Genomic DNA, 17,924 nt, shown 5'->3' on the forward strand with positions numbered 1-17,924 from the left:
ACTGATGTTATAGCTGAGGAAACCGAGTCGTTATGTGGAAGGCAGGTCTGCCGCCCACCAACCCTGCGTTCTCTCCCCTGGCCTGGGGCTCGGTTGCACTGGAGAGCCATTAGCACACCCTGGGGGCCCCACCTGCCCTTCCTGCTCCTGCACCCATCCCCCTCACATTCAGATCAGCTGTTCATGCCCACCCCGTGGGAGATGCCGAGTCGAACCCAGGTTGCACGGGGGCATCAGCCAAATGTGGTCATCTGGAGAAGCCCATCTTCTCCGCGCCTGTGTCTGAGTCAGGGATGCCTGTCAGAGAAATCCCTGCCCGTACGGAAGTCCTGGGCGGCAAGCTTTCCCTGTGGTGGGCGTTGCAGCCCAGCCGTGGTGGGCCCTTCTGTGCCACCATAGTGGGAAACAGGACATGATGTCTGATATCACTGAAGGGCCTGGATTCACCTCTTCTTCCTGAAGCCAATGCGCTAAGAATTTTCAGCTGTGTAGACAATAAGCTCTCTTGCTTCCTTAAGCTGATTAACGTCAGGGTGTCGTCATTCACTACTGAGAAGCTTTGGTTAATGTATCAATTAAGAGAGGAGGGAATGGTGCAAATGAAGAGCAGAGGCCGAGGCAGATTAGTTAGTAGGCAGCCAGGTCATGAAGTCCTCAGTCCCTAACAGTAATGTGCTGACGGTCAAGAGGTCTGTGGCTTTTGCCTCTCCAGCCTCTACTTCTGCTTCTCATCCTAGACCAGCTCTGGGTTTTCTTTTGAGAGAGCCACCCCCCACACAATACACCATCCGCCTGCTTCAGCCTCCTTATTTCCCTTGCCCCCTCGCCTTGTCTTGCTCCAAGCACTGCCAAATGATCCTGGTTGGCCCATGCAGGCTGACATGGGACTCTGTTGGAAGTACTGGCAAAATGTTTTTCCAGGAGATGAAAGGATGCAAAGTTTATAGGCACCAGTTTTGCTGTCACATGGGGACAGCTTCTATGGGAGCAAGGTCCACTCAGAGGAAAGCAAGTGAGGCATATTCCTTATGATGTGCTTTGAGTATCTGGGGTCAGCCATCGAGGTCGTTAACTCTACCCCCACATCAACCTGTATGTGAACCATTAAATTCGTATTTTCCCTAAACCAGCTTGGTTTAAGCTTCTGATTCTTGCATTCAAAAGAACCTTTGACATAATCTAGAATTTGAACCGTACTTATAGGGTCTCTTCTCTTTTTATCTCCAATCCAAAATGAGTTAGGCTGCATCTACCCTTCTGCATTTAACTGAGCAATAGGACAGGACCAAGACCACAATGTTGGGGGTCGACGGGGGAAACAAGGGCTTGCCTGGTACTCACTGTAAGAAGGGATCCCATAGGCTTGCGCTGGAGGCGGGTATGCTGTGTAGGGGGCGGCCTGCTGGATCCCAGTGCTGTACTGTGTCTGGCCATAGGCTGCCATGGCTGCAGAAGGTGGGCTGGGCGGGACACGTGGACAAGGTCTGCATGCAAGGAGAGAAGAAGAAATCTTAGTTCGGCACCCAGCATCACTTCCCCTGGATCTTGTTGTCAACACTGCCATTTTTCCTTGGGTAGTCAGTCTTTCAGGGCAGAAGCAACCTCTGTGCTCATCGAATCTCACTGGATTTTCCTCTTTCTGGGAACCTGGAGGATTGTTTCCTATCTCCCTTGCACTCAGATTGGACCAAGTGGCAGAGTTCTACCTAACGGAGTGAGGGTAGACACGTAAGCCATGCCCAGGTGTGGCCCATAAAAACACCCACTCCAATTCCCCTGCTCACCTGCAAAGGTGAGGGAAAGTCTGCAAGTGGCAAAATCATGACAGGGAGCACCCTGGTTCCCAGGCAGCTTGCGGAGGAGAGATGCCCTGCAATTTCACCCAGTCCATTCTGGACTTCCTGAGAGTAACAGAAACCTCTGCTATGTGCTACCACTGAGACTTCAAGGTTTACTGGTTACTGCGGCAGAACCTGTCCCACCCTGACTGTCTGTCCTAATTTAGACACCTTCCCAAGTTTAACAGGGCTGTCAGTCAAGATGTTCTGCTCTTAGCCAAAGGATTGGCACATGAAGCAAGATTATCAGATCAGGCTCTGTCCTGGGGATTTAAATCTTAGGCTGAATAATTTATTCCAATAGTCACATTGTGAAAGAAACTGTCTTTCAGTTCCTTCCTGTTGCCGGGGTCCCAGAAGCTCGGCTACTCTTGGTCTTCCTCAAGGCCTGATTTTCGCATTTTCACTTATATTGTAAATTATTCCAGATTGTTCCAAAAAGTCCTTATAAATTGACATCAGCTGGAGTTGCTTCCACCCAAGGGCCACAACTGGATTCTGTGTTCCAAGCTGAACAACAATTTCCATAAAGGGCCAGGCTTTCAGGGGCTGATCACTAAGACATTTCTAATACAATGACTGCTAGGCTGGGAATTGGGTCATATAACTCTGGCATATTGGAGCCTCTCTGGAACTCTGGGTGGAAGGTTATATAATTTCCATTTTAGAGATGAAAAAAATCAAAGCTCAGAGACCTGAAGTCACAGCTAGAATGAGGTAAATCTAGAATTTAAGCTCTGGAGTTCAACTCCAGAGCCCATGCTTGTGACCTTGCAGCTGTGCTACTACTTCTCACTTACGCCCTACAGGAGGATACAGTCAGTGAATTATTCTAACACAAAGCGGGGGTGGCAGTGGCCCACGGGCCATTCAGCCCATGGATCCACAGATATCATTTCTTTGGGCAGTGTATTTATTTTTCTCCCTAATTTGGACTTGTTGCCAATATTTTAAAACCAGGAGGTTGCACACACACACACACACACACACACACACACACAAACTTCATTCCCCCCCCCCCCGCCTTCTTTTGGAAAGTACGTATTTCTGCAAGTTTGTTCTATGGTGCTACTAGTTGGCCTTGAGTAGCAACCACCTCCAGACTGAGTGTCACTCTGTCTGCAACAGCCTTTACTGTTACTTCACTTAGTCATAAAAACAGCTAGCAAATCTCATGCCTCTCTTGTGCCAGGCCCTGTCCTAATTACTACTTTATGTGGATTGGATCATTTAAACCTCGCAACTCTGCCAACCCACGGAGATATCTTCTTCTTTTTTTTTTTTTTTCACAGAGATATCTTCTATCCTTATGCCCACTTTGCAGAAGAGAACACAGGCTGTCAGAGGCTCAGCAACACACCCAAAGCACACAACTGTCGTACACCGTGGAAGCTGGCCACACCCTAACTCCCTCCACCATGTGGCCCCGGCTGGACACCACAGCTGGGGCAATCTGACTACTCCAACTGGTGTGTGAGCGCTGGCAAACATTGATGAGACCCCAAAATCTGAGTCTGGGTCCATTTTGGTGACATTACATCACTGTCGTTAAAACTTGTTTGGCCCCAGATATTTTTTCCCCAGCTATTAAACATGGCAGGTTTGCCTGGCTAGGAAGCCTCATGGCAGGTGTAAGGTGAACCAAAAGTTTATGGAATTATAAGCACATGTCTGCCTGCTGTGCTTTCTTTTTGACTCAACCGCTGTGATAAAGGATTATTTGGGGAACTTGCTCCGAAATGCATATGAATCTCATTTGCGCTGGAGATGCCAGAACCAATCCTGGAGGGCGTTTCATCAGTCAATATCCTGGCTCTGCAGGGTGCCTGGGGCTTCCTGCTGCTCAGAGAATTGTGCTGGAAAGTGTTCCCGAGTCACACCCTGCCTCAGAAGAGAAGCAGAAGGTAGAAATCCGAGATGAACAACTCCTGCTTCCCATCAAAGCCAAGTTAAGCGACTCGGATTAAACGGGGAGAGGGGGGTGAAAGTTAAAAGCCAGAGAAAGGATGGTGGCGCTTTCTAACCCCCAGGCCTTTAGAAGAGTCGGAGATTTCACGGTCCTTGGTTGGCAGCTACTCCTTACCCCCCAAATATCTGAGGCGGGCCACGCAAATGTCTTCCTCCCAACAGTCTCTCCTTGGCAGGTAGGCAGGAAGATGCACAGATGCCAGGAGCGCCGCATCCGCCTTGAAGGTGGCACAGCGGGGGGCGGGGCTTAGCCCGGCAGGTCCGAGGGCGGCCTGCAGAGGGCGCTCTGGTGAGCCGCGCGCAGCCCTGGGCTCCCACCTCCCGGTCCTGGAGCTCTGTCTCCCCACCATCTGCGGGCAGAAGCTGCGTCTCCCTCACCCCAGTACCTCAGGGCTCAGCACAGCATGTGGTCCCTCGGAGTGCGGGGTGAACCGAGGAACAGGAAGAACAGAAAAAGGAGGGAGGGCGAGAGCAGGAGGGAGGAAGAGTCACGGAGAGAAAGAGAGAGGGGGACCGGAGAAGGAAGGAGCGGAGAGGAGGGCCGAGGGCAGAGGAGGTAGAAGGAAAGGACTGAGATCGAGTCAAGGAAAGAATGAAAGCATGAGCAAAGACAAGAAAGAAGACAACAGCCAACACTCTCAGAGCAAGATCCCAGGCCCCTCCTAGGCGGCTTTCCCACGTTTTCACTCATTTTATGGGGTAGAGAGCTGGGCTGTCCCATTCCCCCGTGGTGAGACAAAGGTGGACCAGCAGGGAACCTCCGGCCCCAGCCCTCTCTCCACCGCTACCTTCAAAGGAGGAAGGGGCAGCACGAGCAGGGGACAGGCGAGGACACTCACCTTGCCGGGAGCTGGGGCACACTCAGGGCAGCCGTTCTGGTGATGCCTGTGGGGTGGGGGAAATATGAAGAGTTTAGCCCATGAGGTGATGTTCTGCAGAGGCTGTGACTTCGGACGGTGACTTAAGGGGGAGGGACTAAGGGAGTCCACCCCGGTTTACCTGACGCCCCACACTGTGGCACTCTCCTCCTAAAGGGGGTCGGGACGCTTTCTGAGTGCCCTGCATCCCCGGGAAGTCATAGAAAGAATCTATAGCACTTCAAACATCAGAGTAGGAGCTACAGCCCTGCACACTGTCAGATGGAGAACCGAGGCCAAAGAGACACAAAGGATGTGATTGATACAGATCACCTGACCTCATAGCACCGCAGCTGGGGCCTGGCCAAGCGAGCGCCTCATCCTCCTGGAGAGAACCACTGCCTTCTCTGCCTCAAAACCAGCCCCAAGAACCGCAGAATGGCCCTGTGCGTCCATGTCCCCTCTTCCGATGATGGCACCTTGACACTGCTCCCTCCCCACTGCCGGCGCATGGATTCTGGGTGGGGCTGGCTCCAGCACTTCCAGGGAAGGCACTGTTGGGTCATCTTCTAGGCTAGGATGGAGGATGAGGCCTGCGCTCCTGATGGAAGTGTCTTCACGCCATCCAACCAGCTCGGGAGACAGGATGCAGAGGGTGGTGAGAAGTGACAGGAATAAGCCAGGCTGATTCACCGCCGTCCAGTTCCCTGGGAGATATTTCTGTGCTATGTCATCTTTAGAAACCCAACTCCATCCCCATGTCCTCACTGCAGTCTGGACAAATCCAGACGGTGTGCCCACCTATGGGTCGTGTGCACACTCACCTGCCAATATGCACTCCCTTTGTGAGGGCAGTGGCTGGGGGCGTGGTCCCCTGTGCCCCAAGCCCCGAGGGCTGTGCCTCTCTCAGCCCCTGAGTGGAGACTCAGGGGCCACTTTGCATTTCCAACCGCCCCCTGCCAGCTCTGAGACTTTGCAGGCTGCCTAGATCCCAGGCCTCAGAGTCGCCTGAGCAGCGGCAGTAAAAATCCACACCTCACAAGCATGTGTGTGTTAAGTGAGGCAGAGGATGATGATGATGAAATCCATTATTTACCTGGTGCTTGTTGTATGCCAAGATCCCTTCTAAATACTTTACTGGGATTAATTATTTTAATCCCCATAATCGCTCTCCTCACGTCCTTAGGGGAAGAGCAGGAGGCCCAGAGAGTTCACGTAACTCACCCAGGGCCACACAGGTCATAAGGGGCAGACGTGCGATCTGAACCCAGGCGGCCCAGCACTGGATCTGCCTCAACCATGACAAAGGGCGGACAAGGACAGCCATCATCAGATAGCAGTGAGCGTTCCTGCGGGAGCCGACGGTGTGCCGGGCCCTGGATTAATGGCTTAGAGGCGTGACCTCATTTAGTCCGCACAAGTGGGTCACATGCCGGGCAGCAGATAGAGGAGCTGGGGCTCTAAGGGCTGGGCACTGTACTCTAGTCCACAGCAAGGGAGCCACGACTCCACCCCAAGGGCTCTGTGAGTCCAGAGTGCAAACCTACACCCCTCCCCCAGTGTAGTCAGGTTCTGTCGAGTCCTGAACCACTGGGGTGGGGGTGGTCTTAACATTCATTTACAGAGTCATAACTAGAGTTCAAAAACAGAGAAATGTCTTTATGGTGGGGGTACTGGGAATTAAACCCCTTTCTTTTATTTTTAATTTTGAGACAGGGTCTCACTGAGTCACTAAGTTGTCCAGGCTGGGCTCAAACTTACGATCTTCCCGCCTCAGCCTCCCAGGATGCCAGGATTAAGGACATGGCCCACCCCCCAGGAATTATCTGTTCTATCTTATGAAATAGCATGTATTGCCAATAGTAAGAAAAATTGTGTGCGACTTTCATTTCAGTTACAGATGAGAGACTGTGTGGTGGGTGTACTGCTGAGTGGTGGTGTGAGCACACACGTCTTACGGATCACAATGACACAGACTGAGGAAGGTTACAGCAGCAGTGCGCTGATGTCAGGGACGGCGCCTGGCACCAGCAGATGCCCCACGATGCTCCTTCCCTCTCAGAGCTGGTGCCCCAGGCAGGACCCATCTCCCCTTCCTCTTCCTCCCCAGGGCCAGAGAACCAACTGCCTCATTCTGAAGCAGCCACCGTCTCATTACTGGGGAAGGCTCATGACTTGAGTGTATTTAGCAATACATGAATTACTGAATTAAACATTTGGAATGGTTTCTTTCATAAACATGTAAATATTCATAAAAATCTGCATCTAGGGGAACAGCATTCCTATGGGCTCCCATGAACTCGGCATCCCGTAAGTGGCAGGCGTCTTTTCTGCAGCCTCCACGGTGGCATTTGCATCGCCTGCGCCCATCCCTCTCAGCCATGGAGCCGCTGCCTCCCTCCCCATAGCTCTGCACCCCGTGACACACACCCCTTCCCACCCAGCGACCAGGAGCCTGAGGGGAGGAACAGGCGTTCTTGAGCGTGCAGAGGTTTCCCTTTTGCAGACTACGTGATTTTCGAAAAACAGACTTTGCCTGGATCTCACGTAACCTTTTCATCCTGAGACAGCTGGGGAAATCAGGAGGCTGGAAAACATGTTCATTATGTACAGAATGGCCTCCTTTCTCCCGCTTTTCTTTCCCACTCTCCTGCCCTCCTTCTCTGCCTCCCTTTCCCCCGGTGAGGATGCTGAGACTCCACTGATGACCCTGAGGGTGGTGCTCAGGCAGATCTCTAGGTCCCTTCCTCCCACAGGGGCCTGTGCTGGGACTCTGTTGAGGCTGGGGGTTCCAGGAGTTGGTCACAGAGCTGGGGCGAGGACTGCCCAGACGTGGAGCCAAGAGCCTCCTTTTTCCTCTGTGCTTTGCTGTCCAGGGCTGCTAGTCCCTGGAGGTCCTGGGCACCAATGGCTCACTGTGCATCTGTCGCTGCCAAAAATCGCTGCCTACCGGGAAGTGGGCCTGATGAAGTGGTCACGGCAGACAGCGCTGGCTTCAGTGCAGCAGGTGGAGATTACAAATCACCACGACAGTCACAGTGGATAACCTGGTCCTCCGGGAAGCCCAGGATGCCTTTTGGTGACTGCCCAGGTGCCCACTTCACCACTGTCTTAAGGTCATAGGATTCAACAGATTTTCCCAGATGGCAGGTCAGAGCCCGGACAGACATGAGGTAGAGACACAGGAAGCCATGTGTCCTGTTCAGCTTGGCAATGACCTTGCCACAGCCTTGGCAGCACCACTGGGCAGGGCTGGTGCTCTGGATGCACCCTGGCCACTGCATCACAGCGTGTCAGAGGGCAAGGAGGTGACGGGCATGAGTCCCTCCAGGACATACTGGCCTGGGGTAGGGCACATAAGCAATACCTGCAATCTGGAGGCCTGTCTTCAACATGGACCACCAGCAAGAGAGACAGAGATACTGAACCCTTGATGTACTCTGCAGGGGAGCCCCACCCACGGAGATGTGATGCTTAGTACCCCTCGACACTGGTGGATGGACACAAGCCTTGTCAGTGACACTGAGGTTGCCACGATGGACTCACATTACCGCATACAAGCCTTGAGGTTGAGCTCGATGGAAGGGTGACTGAATACAACTTAGAGGCCCCTTGGCAGGGGGGAACACAGTCCCAGTGCCACGTCACCCAGCAGGACCAAGTTTGTTTATTTCAACTTCACCAGCATGTCCTGGGGAATGTGGCTGGCACAAAAAATGGAGCAGCTAGCTCTCAGGAGGGCACAGGCAGAGAGCTCCCTCCACTTACTTCTGAATTTAAGTCTGTTCTTCCCTAGTACGTAGGGCTGAGGGCAGGATTAGCTAAGCAATGGTTGAACCTCTGGGATGTGCATCTCTGTTCGCTGCCCACCACAGCCAGGCGTGAGCTGGGAGCCGGGTTACCACAATGAGCAAGGGCAGCCGGGGTCCCTGCCCTGGTGAAGCCTCCTGTCTGTCTGCTGGGGAAGACGGGAGGCAAACACATCACCACACAGATGACTGCCGAATGACAAGATAGCGAGGTGCGGAGGGAGCAAGTAGGTGGTGTAGACCGAAGCACCCGGATTTACCTGGAGATTTTGCCAAAACACGGACTCTGATTCTACATGTCTCAGATGCTACCCAGGGGATGCTGATCTGCAGGTCTGCACCACGGCTTAACACAGATCTCCAAGTCACTGACAGCCGTTGCAATTGTGGGTTTGTACAAATAAGTCTCCATTCTAGAAGTCACACAGTCCAATACTGGGGCTAAGAAGGCAAGATAACCTGAACATCTCTTATCTGCAATACTTGGGACCACATGTGTTTTGGATTCTGGAGTTTTTTCAGATTTTGGAACATCTATACTAAGAGATCTTGGGGATGCATCAGCTTTACAGCCCCGTCACCAAATACCCAAGGCAGTTAACTTATAAAGAGAAAATTTTTACTTTGGCTCATGGTTCTGGAGATGCTAGTCCAAGAATGAGCAGTCGCATGGCCTTCAGCCTCTGGTGAGGGCACACTGCATGGTGGAAGTGTGGGGGAGGGAGGGGCACACAGTCCCCTTCATGGAGTGTCCTAGGACTACTGAATTCCCATAAGGGCCTGTCTTCTAAACATACACAGACCCTCCCAGCAGTGCCTCGCAGGTGACCAAGTCTATAATCCATAGACTTCTAGGGAGGACAGTCAGCATCCAAACCGTACCAGCACGGGACCCAGGTCATTTCATATACACCTTACGCACACAGCCTGACAGCGGCTTTCTGCAAAATGTATTTAATGATTGTGTGCAGGAAGCAAAGATGCCTCCACTTGGAGGCATCATGGAGGGGCTCATAAAGTTTCTGATTTTGGGGCTTTTCAGATTTGGATTTCTGGATGAGAGGAGCTCAATCTGTGTAGAGGAGCATAACGTAAGATCCAGTTTTCAAATAAGGAAACAACACTGTAGGGTTGTGTGAGTGTGCACTTATGGGTGATGGTGTGTATTTGTGATCATGTAATGTAACTTATCCAAGGACACACACAGTTCATTCATTCATTCATTCATTCATGCACTTTACAGACATTCTTCATGCACCTAATGTGGGCCAAATCCATAATCCATATCTCAAGATTTGTTTACTGACTGTTCTTTCTAAAGAAACCAGGTAGGCCTAAGTGGTCCGGATGAAATTCAAACCCCACCTCTGCAGCACTATAGCTATATGCCCACTTTTTCTTTCTCTGGGCCTCGGGTTCCTCATCTGAAAAACAGGGCAACAGGTCACACCTGCAGAGGAGGCGGGTACCTGCCAAGTGGTAAGCACACCCCACACAGGAGCTGCAATTACTTTTCCATTGTCCTGGGGCCTTGCTCAATACCGTGCACTCATTCTGACCGCGTATGCTTTTTCACCTCTCCCTGGGAAAATTAAGAAGCTAGTAATTGTGAAAGCAGCAGTGCTGTTATGTTGCCTAACTGGACCCCAAGGACCGACTCCTAAGGATCGCACAGGGAGCAAGGCGGTGTCTAGTGCCAGCGTGATGTCCTGAGGCAGGCCTCTGCTGTGGAAGGTGCATGTCTATGAACTGCTTAGCTCACCTCCCTGGGGTGGGGATTTAAGTCGCTCCCATGCTGGGACAGCAAAACGGGAAGAGCACCCTCCCAGGAGTGCAGAGGTGTGGGCTCCAATCCCGACTCCTAGGGAGTGGCTGTGCGACTGTGAATTGGTCATTTGTCCATCATGGGGATGCTGCTGAGGACAGAAAGAAATGAGGCCGCGTGATGGCTTTAAAGGGTTCACAAATACATGCTTTTCTATTGAAATCATCATAGGCTTATTTTATTTTATTTCTGGTACTAGGAATCGAACTCAGGACCTTGTGCTTGCCAGGCAGGCGCTTGTGCCACTGAGCTATATCCCCAGCCCCAACACAGGCTTATTTTAAAGCATATTAGAATCAAAACAAGTTATCAAAGTCATATCTTTCCTGGAATTAGTTTAAGTTAGCTCTTAAAATACATTTGTTTCAATGGGGTTGTGTGTGTTTGTGTGTGTGTGTGTGTGTGTGTGGTATTGAGGGTTGAACCCAGGGCTTTTGCACCGAGCCACAGTGGTACCTGGGTTCACAAACTTAATCTGTTTTATGATTTTGGAAAAGATGTCCTTGTTTGTGTTTGTGTGGGAAAGATGGCTGTGATCACGTCGGTCAACCGACGCAGAGATTGCGAATGAAAACAAAATGTTGCCAAATGCTTTTGTTTGTGAGCCAAATTGCTCACAAACAAAACTGTTCATGAACCAAAGCACCACTGTGTATCCCCAGCTCTTTCTGTCTTTTTTATTTTGACACAGGGTCTCACTAAGTCGCTAAGTTGTCCAAGCTGGACTTGAACTTGGGATCCTCCTACCTCAGCCTCCCACAGTACTGGGACTACAGGTTCATGCTCTCACATCTGGCTAAGGGGGTTGTAAAGGAAAATTACTGAGCAAGTGGCAGTACATGTGGTCCCAGTGTAGGGCAGAAGGAACACATTACATGGGGAGACATGTCGTGGACATATGTGTTTCACCTATGGAAGGTGTGATGGAATTTGTAGTCCTGGGTGACCTCGTTCACACAGGAGGGATCTGCTTTTCCTTAGCACTGCACAATCGCTACAAGGTGCATTCACTGTGCCCCATAAGTGGAGGCTGCTCCAGGTCTGAAAGCCCCTATGAAGCCACAGTTGGTGGCTGGGAGTAGGGACAAGAAGTCAGGACCTGAGCTCCACCTGGCCCGGATGAAAGACACTGAGGTCTGCCAGCATCGGGCTGGAACCAGCCAGATTGAAGCTGAAAATGAGGCCTGGTCCTGCTCAGGACGGAGGCCGTGCAGGAAGTCTGAGAGCAGCTGGCTGCCATCTGATTGCTGTGCATGGTGTTACCTTTCCTCGAAACACTTAATGAGATTAGAACCTTGGCTTTTGAAAAAGCTACCTACATTTTAAAAGAGAAAATTTCTTTTACTCAGTTTTACTTTCTTAGTACCCTAAAGTTCCACCGCTCCTTCCCAAAGAAAAGGTAGAATCCAAGTCCAATTTTCCCTTGAATAGTGATGACCATGGGTCATGTTTCTCTAGTGGGCCCTACGAGAGGGGGGCACCATACTAAGGGTTGCATGAGTATTACCTCTTACAACCCAGCAAGGAAGTTTTTATTGTCTGTACCTTTTAGTCATGGAAAGTGAGGCAGGGGAAATTAAGGACACTTTATTAAGGATTCAAACCTAATACTGACCTGAAGTTATCTGTCATCCCCCAAGACCTCTCAGTATGTACCCCTCCGTCCGTCCATCCATCCATCCATCCATCCATCCATCCGTTATTAGGGATCTGCTATGAGCCAGGCACTAAGTTATATGCTAAATAAGAACAGGAATCTAAATGCATACATAAGGATGAAAAATTGTCTTTGTCCCAGAGGAATTTTGTAGCTAGAATAATGGTTCTCAACCTTGGCACACAACAGACTCAGCTGGAGTGCTTTGAAAAAATTGGGAGATCTGTGCCACACCCAGACCAATTAAATCAGGCTCTCGGGGTGGGATCCAGGATTATCATTAAAAATAAATAAACAAAAAGCAAGCAAAACATTACAGATGATTCCAATATGCAGCCAAGTTTGAATATCAGTGCTGGAGCCTGGTTCTCAAGATGTGGCCCGTGGGCCAGCAGCCTCAGTACCCTGTCCCGGGAATTATAGCCACAATTCTTTCTAACCTGGGTCACTCCCTACATGTGCTTTTTAAATTTCTCACAGAAATGACCATTATCTGAGATTCCTTGTTTAAAGATCCAGTACTTGCCCCTTGCACGAGAAGGCAAGCTCTAGAAGCGTGGGTCCCTCTTTCCTGTCCACCACTAAGTCCCAGCCCTGACCTCAGGGCGCGGCCCAAGGTAGACATTTGGGAATCAGCTACTGGACAAAGCCTGCAGCAAACATAATCTTCATCATTAGCAGAGGAGACTGAAGCTCAGAGAGGAGCAGAAACGAGCAACCGAAGGCAGGGATGCAAGCGTGGCCTGGATGATTATGATGTTCAGGGATCTTGCACAGACGACAAGGTGCCCCTGGGAGCAGCGTGACTGTCTGGAGGTTGGCCAAGCTCCCAGGGCCTCAAACACAACAGATGCATCAGGCTGTTAAGTACATTACGGGATGAGCCGGGGAATGAGCTAGACACTACATCCGAGTCTCCCTGTGGGGGGGCCCAGGAAGCTCCACTGTGCGGTAGAAGTGAGGGTGAGTGAGTGAGAATTTGGAAAAGAGAAAGGTGGCAGGAAAAGCACCCTCTATGCTGCATTTTGGCCTCTGATGATCTTCCCTGGAGAAGCAGTGTCCAGCTGCAAGGGCAGCTCGTGTAGCAGTATGCCGCAGTGGCACTGCTTGTATAGGCAAAAAAAAAAAAAAAAAATTACGGACACACACCTCTAACTGCAGATACTCTGCATGCTGAGGCAGGAGAGTCACACATCTGAATCCTGCCCTGGGCAACTTACTGAGACTGCCTCAGGCTTTTAAGAAAAGGGCCGGGCTGAAGCTCAGTGGTAGAGCACTTGCCCAGCGCGAGTGATGCTCTGGGGTCCATGACCGGCGAAGCCACTTCCCCGTCCGCCACTGAGGATCCCACAAACAACCTAAGTGTTCACTGCCGCACAGCGGCTGAATGAAGACTTCAGCTTGCACTGTACTCCCGAAAAGAGAGAGCGAGAGAGAACTAGATCATAGTATCGAATGTTCCAAAATTTCCCCAGCAATCCTAAGAAGTTTACAGTAAATATATATACATTCATAAATATACATACCTAAATTATATAAATATTCATTTACATACATGCAACTGCACGGAAAAGGCCTTGGATAGCGCAGCCCTGGCACAGGTTATTCTGGGGAGCAGAGGAGAAGCCAAGCTGGCGATGTAAAGGGACATCCGGTCATATTGTAAAAGTTTTTGTAAGGGCCCTGCATTTATGTTACCTGGCAATTCAAAATTTATTTTGTCTTAAAAAATAAAAAAAGGAAGGAATGGCCCCCTGGGCAGAGGGAAGGCGGTGCAAAGGCTTCAAGGTGTGAAGTCGCCGGGACCCACAGAGCACAGGTTCACTCGCAGTAGGTCTGCAGCCACCTTTTCCTCACCCTCATCCGCTCATTTCTTAAGACCTGCTGTGTGTGGCACTCCGCTCTCACCAGCGCGGGACAAAAGTGAGCCAGTCTATCTGTCTGCAGAGGCCGCGGTGTTTTATTGGGACAGGCCAACAAGCAGCCAGGGACCAATCAGCTGCCTCTGATGGAGATGAGGGATGTGGAGGGAACCAAAGAGCTGGAGCGGCAGCAGGGTGTTCTGTGGGCTCTGCTCCTGGAGCTGAGCAGCATGCCACACACCTCCACCCAACCACCACACCTCTCTCCTGGGTTCCTGCCATGCGCTCTTCCATGGTCACCCCACTCTCGCGAATCTGTCATCCTGCAGCCTGCAGCCTCCTACGTGAGATTGCCCCTCTTCTGCTCAGAATCCGCCCATGGCTCCCTTCCCACTCAAGGGAGAAGCCAAAGTCATTCCAGGACCCACCAAGGCCTGCATGGCCTGACCTTGGTCACCTCCTTGACATCCTGTGTCCTCATTAGTCCCCTTGCGCATGTGGCTCTACCGAAGCAGCCTCCTCCGAACTCCTCCAGCCCTCTGAGCACACAGCTGCCCCAGGGCCTTTGCACTTGCTGCTGCCTCTACTCATAAAGCTCTTGCTCCACACAACCACATAGTTCCTCCCTCACTTCCTTTGGGTCTTTGCTGCCTTCCCAGTGACAGCTATTATAGCCAACCTAGCAAAAACCGTAACCCTCTCCACACATTCTTATCCTCCTTCCCCGCATCGCTTCCCTCCACAGTCTGCATTGTCATCCACCCCGCGAGTCAGCTGGCTTCCTCCTTGTTATTGCCACTGTCAGCCTTTTGCCCTCCCAGCTCCCTCCGGCAGTCTCCGTAAAGATGGGTTTTCCATGCTGTCTCCCCGGTACTGAGGCAGCACTGGGCATGTGGCTGAATAAACGCACACTGAGTCAATGAACACATGGATGGGTGAAGGAAGAGAGGCTTGCAACAGGGAAGACAAGAGGAGCGGACCGTCCTGCGGAGCTGGGGAAGGCTGGTCCAGGAGAGAGAGCGGATTATGCTTCCCAGTTAAAGCAGCGGGAAGGTGAGCAGGGAGCAAAGCGCATGGGGGAGGAGGTGAGCTTGGGAGGAGCCCAGGGACGAGGAGGGGAGCCTGTAGGGAAGGCCGAGGGTAGGTAAGGGTAAGTAGGTAAGTAAGGCCGGGGGTAAGTAAGGAGTGGGGCCTTACTCTGACCCTTTTCTTCTCCACGTGCCAACTCATTCCGCGCTCGCATCCGCAGGATGACATCGGCGCACACTCGCTCCCGCTTACCGCAGGGGCAATGAGCCCCGAGGGCTTGGTCACGGGCAGAGGTGGGAACACAGCGGGAGGCACCTGAGGGCATCGGGGTGCACGCTTCCCCCCTCAATTCCAAGGGCAGACGCCGGGGCCCATATCTCCTGGGGTCCGCCTCTGAGCCTGAAGCCACTCAGTAAGGACCGAAACTGGGCACTGGCTGAGGAAGGGGGAGCGGAGGCCAGGCAGCGGGAGCAGCCCCAGCTGGCACTTGGGGTCACTCTCAAGGGTGGCACGTCCCCTGCAGAGGAGGAAGTGGGTGTGTAACCCACCCGCGGCCACCTGCTCTGAATTTGGGAGCAACTTCTCTCTACCCCACTGCTCCCTCCACAAACCTTGCTTGTGGCCCGGGCAGTGGCCAGGGTGAAGACAGTCCTTGTCCCCAGGCAGAGTGTTTTGGATCTCACTGCTGGGGCAGGTGGACAGCACTGGCCCAGGGATTCGTAGAGCTCAGGGGAAAGTGACTGTGAGCTGGTTTGTAAGTGGAGACTGGGGCCAGCTCTCCTGGCGTTGATGCCTGTGTGACTCTAAGCTGGCTGACTGACACCCTGCGCCTCACCTTCTGCACTGTGCAAAGAGCTCCCAGTCTAACGAGGGTGCAGTGACTGAATGAGAAACGGTACGTGTAGTGATTAGGAACGTGGAGCTGTGGGGTCAGACTCCCCAGGCTCGACTCTTGGCTATCATTTATCTGTGCCATCTCAACCAAGATATCTAAACGCCCTGTGCCTCAGTTTCTTCACATGTAACTGGGGATAATAATGGTCCCAGCAGGGGTTCAATGGGTTAATCTACGAATGCGTGGCACAGAGGAAGTGCCAGGTGTTTGTTCTGCTGGTGACGGAGAGGAAAGAGAATCTGTTTCGATTCATCCATTGATACGGCTTTGAAGCACACCTGGCACAAAGTAAGTGCTCACAAAACTCGAGGATAAAATGGAGCAGCAGGGACTCCAAGGGATGGCTGCCTCTCAGCTTCCACCACCAGCAGCCAGGCGGAAGGTGGCCCTAGTGTTGCTGAAGTGTTCAGCATTGCAAGGGAAACCAAGACTCCAGATTTTTAAAAGCCCACGAAACCAAGCAAGGGCATGCCGGAGGGCCAGAGTCGGCTGAGCTACCAGGGTTTTGCAATCACTGTGGTTATTTGATTCAGAGGAGAAGGACAATGGACTAGGTTTAATCATTTACCATGTTCCAAGATGGGCAGGCCGGGCACTTCACACCCCGCCGCCCCACTGAATCCTTGCCAGGAGCGCTCTACGAGCGGGTCCTTATTCAGCCCCCATTCGACAGGCGAGAAACACCGGCTTATAAACGTTACACACTTCGCCTGGGCTGGGATTCAGAGCTGGACAGTTCTCGCTCCGCAGCCAGTGTCCTTTTCTGGCTCCACTGGTGGTGGGATACAGATGGTCCTAGGAGACTTGTGCCTGTACCCAGGAAGCAAGGGTGACTGTCTCTGAACCGGGCTTAGTGATTCCTCTCAGGCCCTCAAAGAGAACCGACAGTTTACACGGACGCTCTGAGGTGCCAGGACAGTGAGGGTGTGCCCCCTGCCGTTCCAGGAGCCCAGACCCTCTCGGGGGCCTCTCACCTGGGATGTTCTAGCTGACAGTATGCAATGTCACTGTCTTGGTGACGGCAGCAATTACTCACCGAAGCCTGGATTTGCCTGACAGCAAATGCCTTGTGGCAATATATCGCACTAGACACAACTCTCGGGCTTTCCGTGACAGTTCTGTAGCGCCTGTGCCCCTCGAGCTGGCAACAAACACAGGCAGGGAAGGAGGAGCAGCTGGGGGGCTCGGAACACGGGCAGCAACTCTCGGGGCGGCCGAGGAAAGGGTTAAGCCAATGCTCAAAGATAATAGCTGAATGTCTTTGCTAACTCCACGCTCTACCAGGAAGGCCCACGGATCCTAGCAGAGCAAACAATAGCTGGGATTGTTCTAGTGAAAACTAGTCCGGCTGCAGCAGTTGCCAATACTTTTTAAAACAGCTTTAGCTCTTCTCTGCTTCCTTGACTTCAACCTAAGCTGAAAGCAAAAGGCAGACGAGTTCTTGTCTTAAGCATCAAAGCGCTGTGACGAGATGCCAGCTGAGGCGAGGAGATGGCAGAAGAAAGCTCAGAGGACAGAGCTGGAGCCTGAGACCCTGCAGGACACACCCAGGCTGGGCCTGGGACAGAGACTGCTCTGCGGCAAAGTTAGAGTTTGTCTTTTGGAACCAGAGACCAAGAAAGGGAGCTCAGGCACGAATGTGCCCACCGTCCCCAATGGATGACAAGATTGTTAGCGGTGCACGCCAAAGTTTTGGTTCCAAGGCAGCAATGCAAATGGCAGGAGGAGGGACAAACACCAGTCCCTCTTGAGGCTCACGGGGGAAGCAGGGCCCACCATCTGTCACCAAAACTCGCCACAGAGCCCTACCTTCTCTGTCACTCAGAGCCCCCACCAGGTCGCCGTCACGGCTCCACCTCAGTTTTCCCAGGCAGTCGTTGTTCACGGTGAGGCTGGGTGAGATCACTAGTTCTAGCATTTCCTTGTACCTGCAAGGAGACAAAGGGAAATAGAATTTATTCATTAATTATGCATGCTTACTGATGATTCCGATTTCTTTCCCTAGCAGTACAAATGTTAAAGCTGATAACCTAAACCTAGCCTTCTTATAAATTCCACATAATAAAAAATTCACTAAACTTTTCATCAAAGGGAGAGGAAGAATTGAAATGAGGTACTTGCTTTCCCCTGGAGAGCGCACCCACTTGATTAAAATATCCCCCTCCTTCGTACTGGATTTTCCCA

The 17,924-nt window shown here is 51.9% G+C and overlaps 1 protein-coding gene across 1 annotated transcript in view; it reads right to left on the bottom strand.

The window, feature by feature from the left end:
- The window catches only part of Eya2 (EYA transcriptional coactivator and phosphatase 2), a 151,378-nt gene extending 133,710 nt beyond the window's left edge, over window positions 1-17,668 (bottom strand). Inside the window, exons 1-3 of the mRNA XM_013518289.1 lie at window positions 17,550-17,668; window positions 4,646-4,691; window positions 1,342-1,484 (exon numbers count right to left, since the gene is read on the bottom strand). Of these exons, the coding sequence (XP_013373743.1) occupies window positions 1,342-1,484; window positions 4,646-4,691; window positions 17,550-17,658 (298 nt within the window). The 5' untranslated portion in view covers window positions 17,659-17,668. The remainder of the gene's footprint in view (window positions 1-1,341; window positions 1,485-4,645; window positions 4,692-17,549) is intronic.
- Window positions 17,669-17,924: the final 256 nt, after the last annotated feature.

The sequence above is a fragment of the Chinchilla lanigera genome, unplaced genomic scaffold (assembly GCF_000276665.1).
Source record: "Chinchilla lanigera isolate Chin_1 unplaced genomic scaffold, ChiLan1.0 scaffold00044, whole genome shotgun sequence".
NCBI classification, from domain to species: Eukaryota; Metazoa; Chordata; class Mammalia; order Rodentia; family Chinchillidae; genus Chinchilla; species Chinchilla lanigera.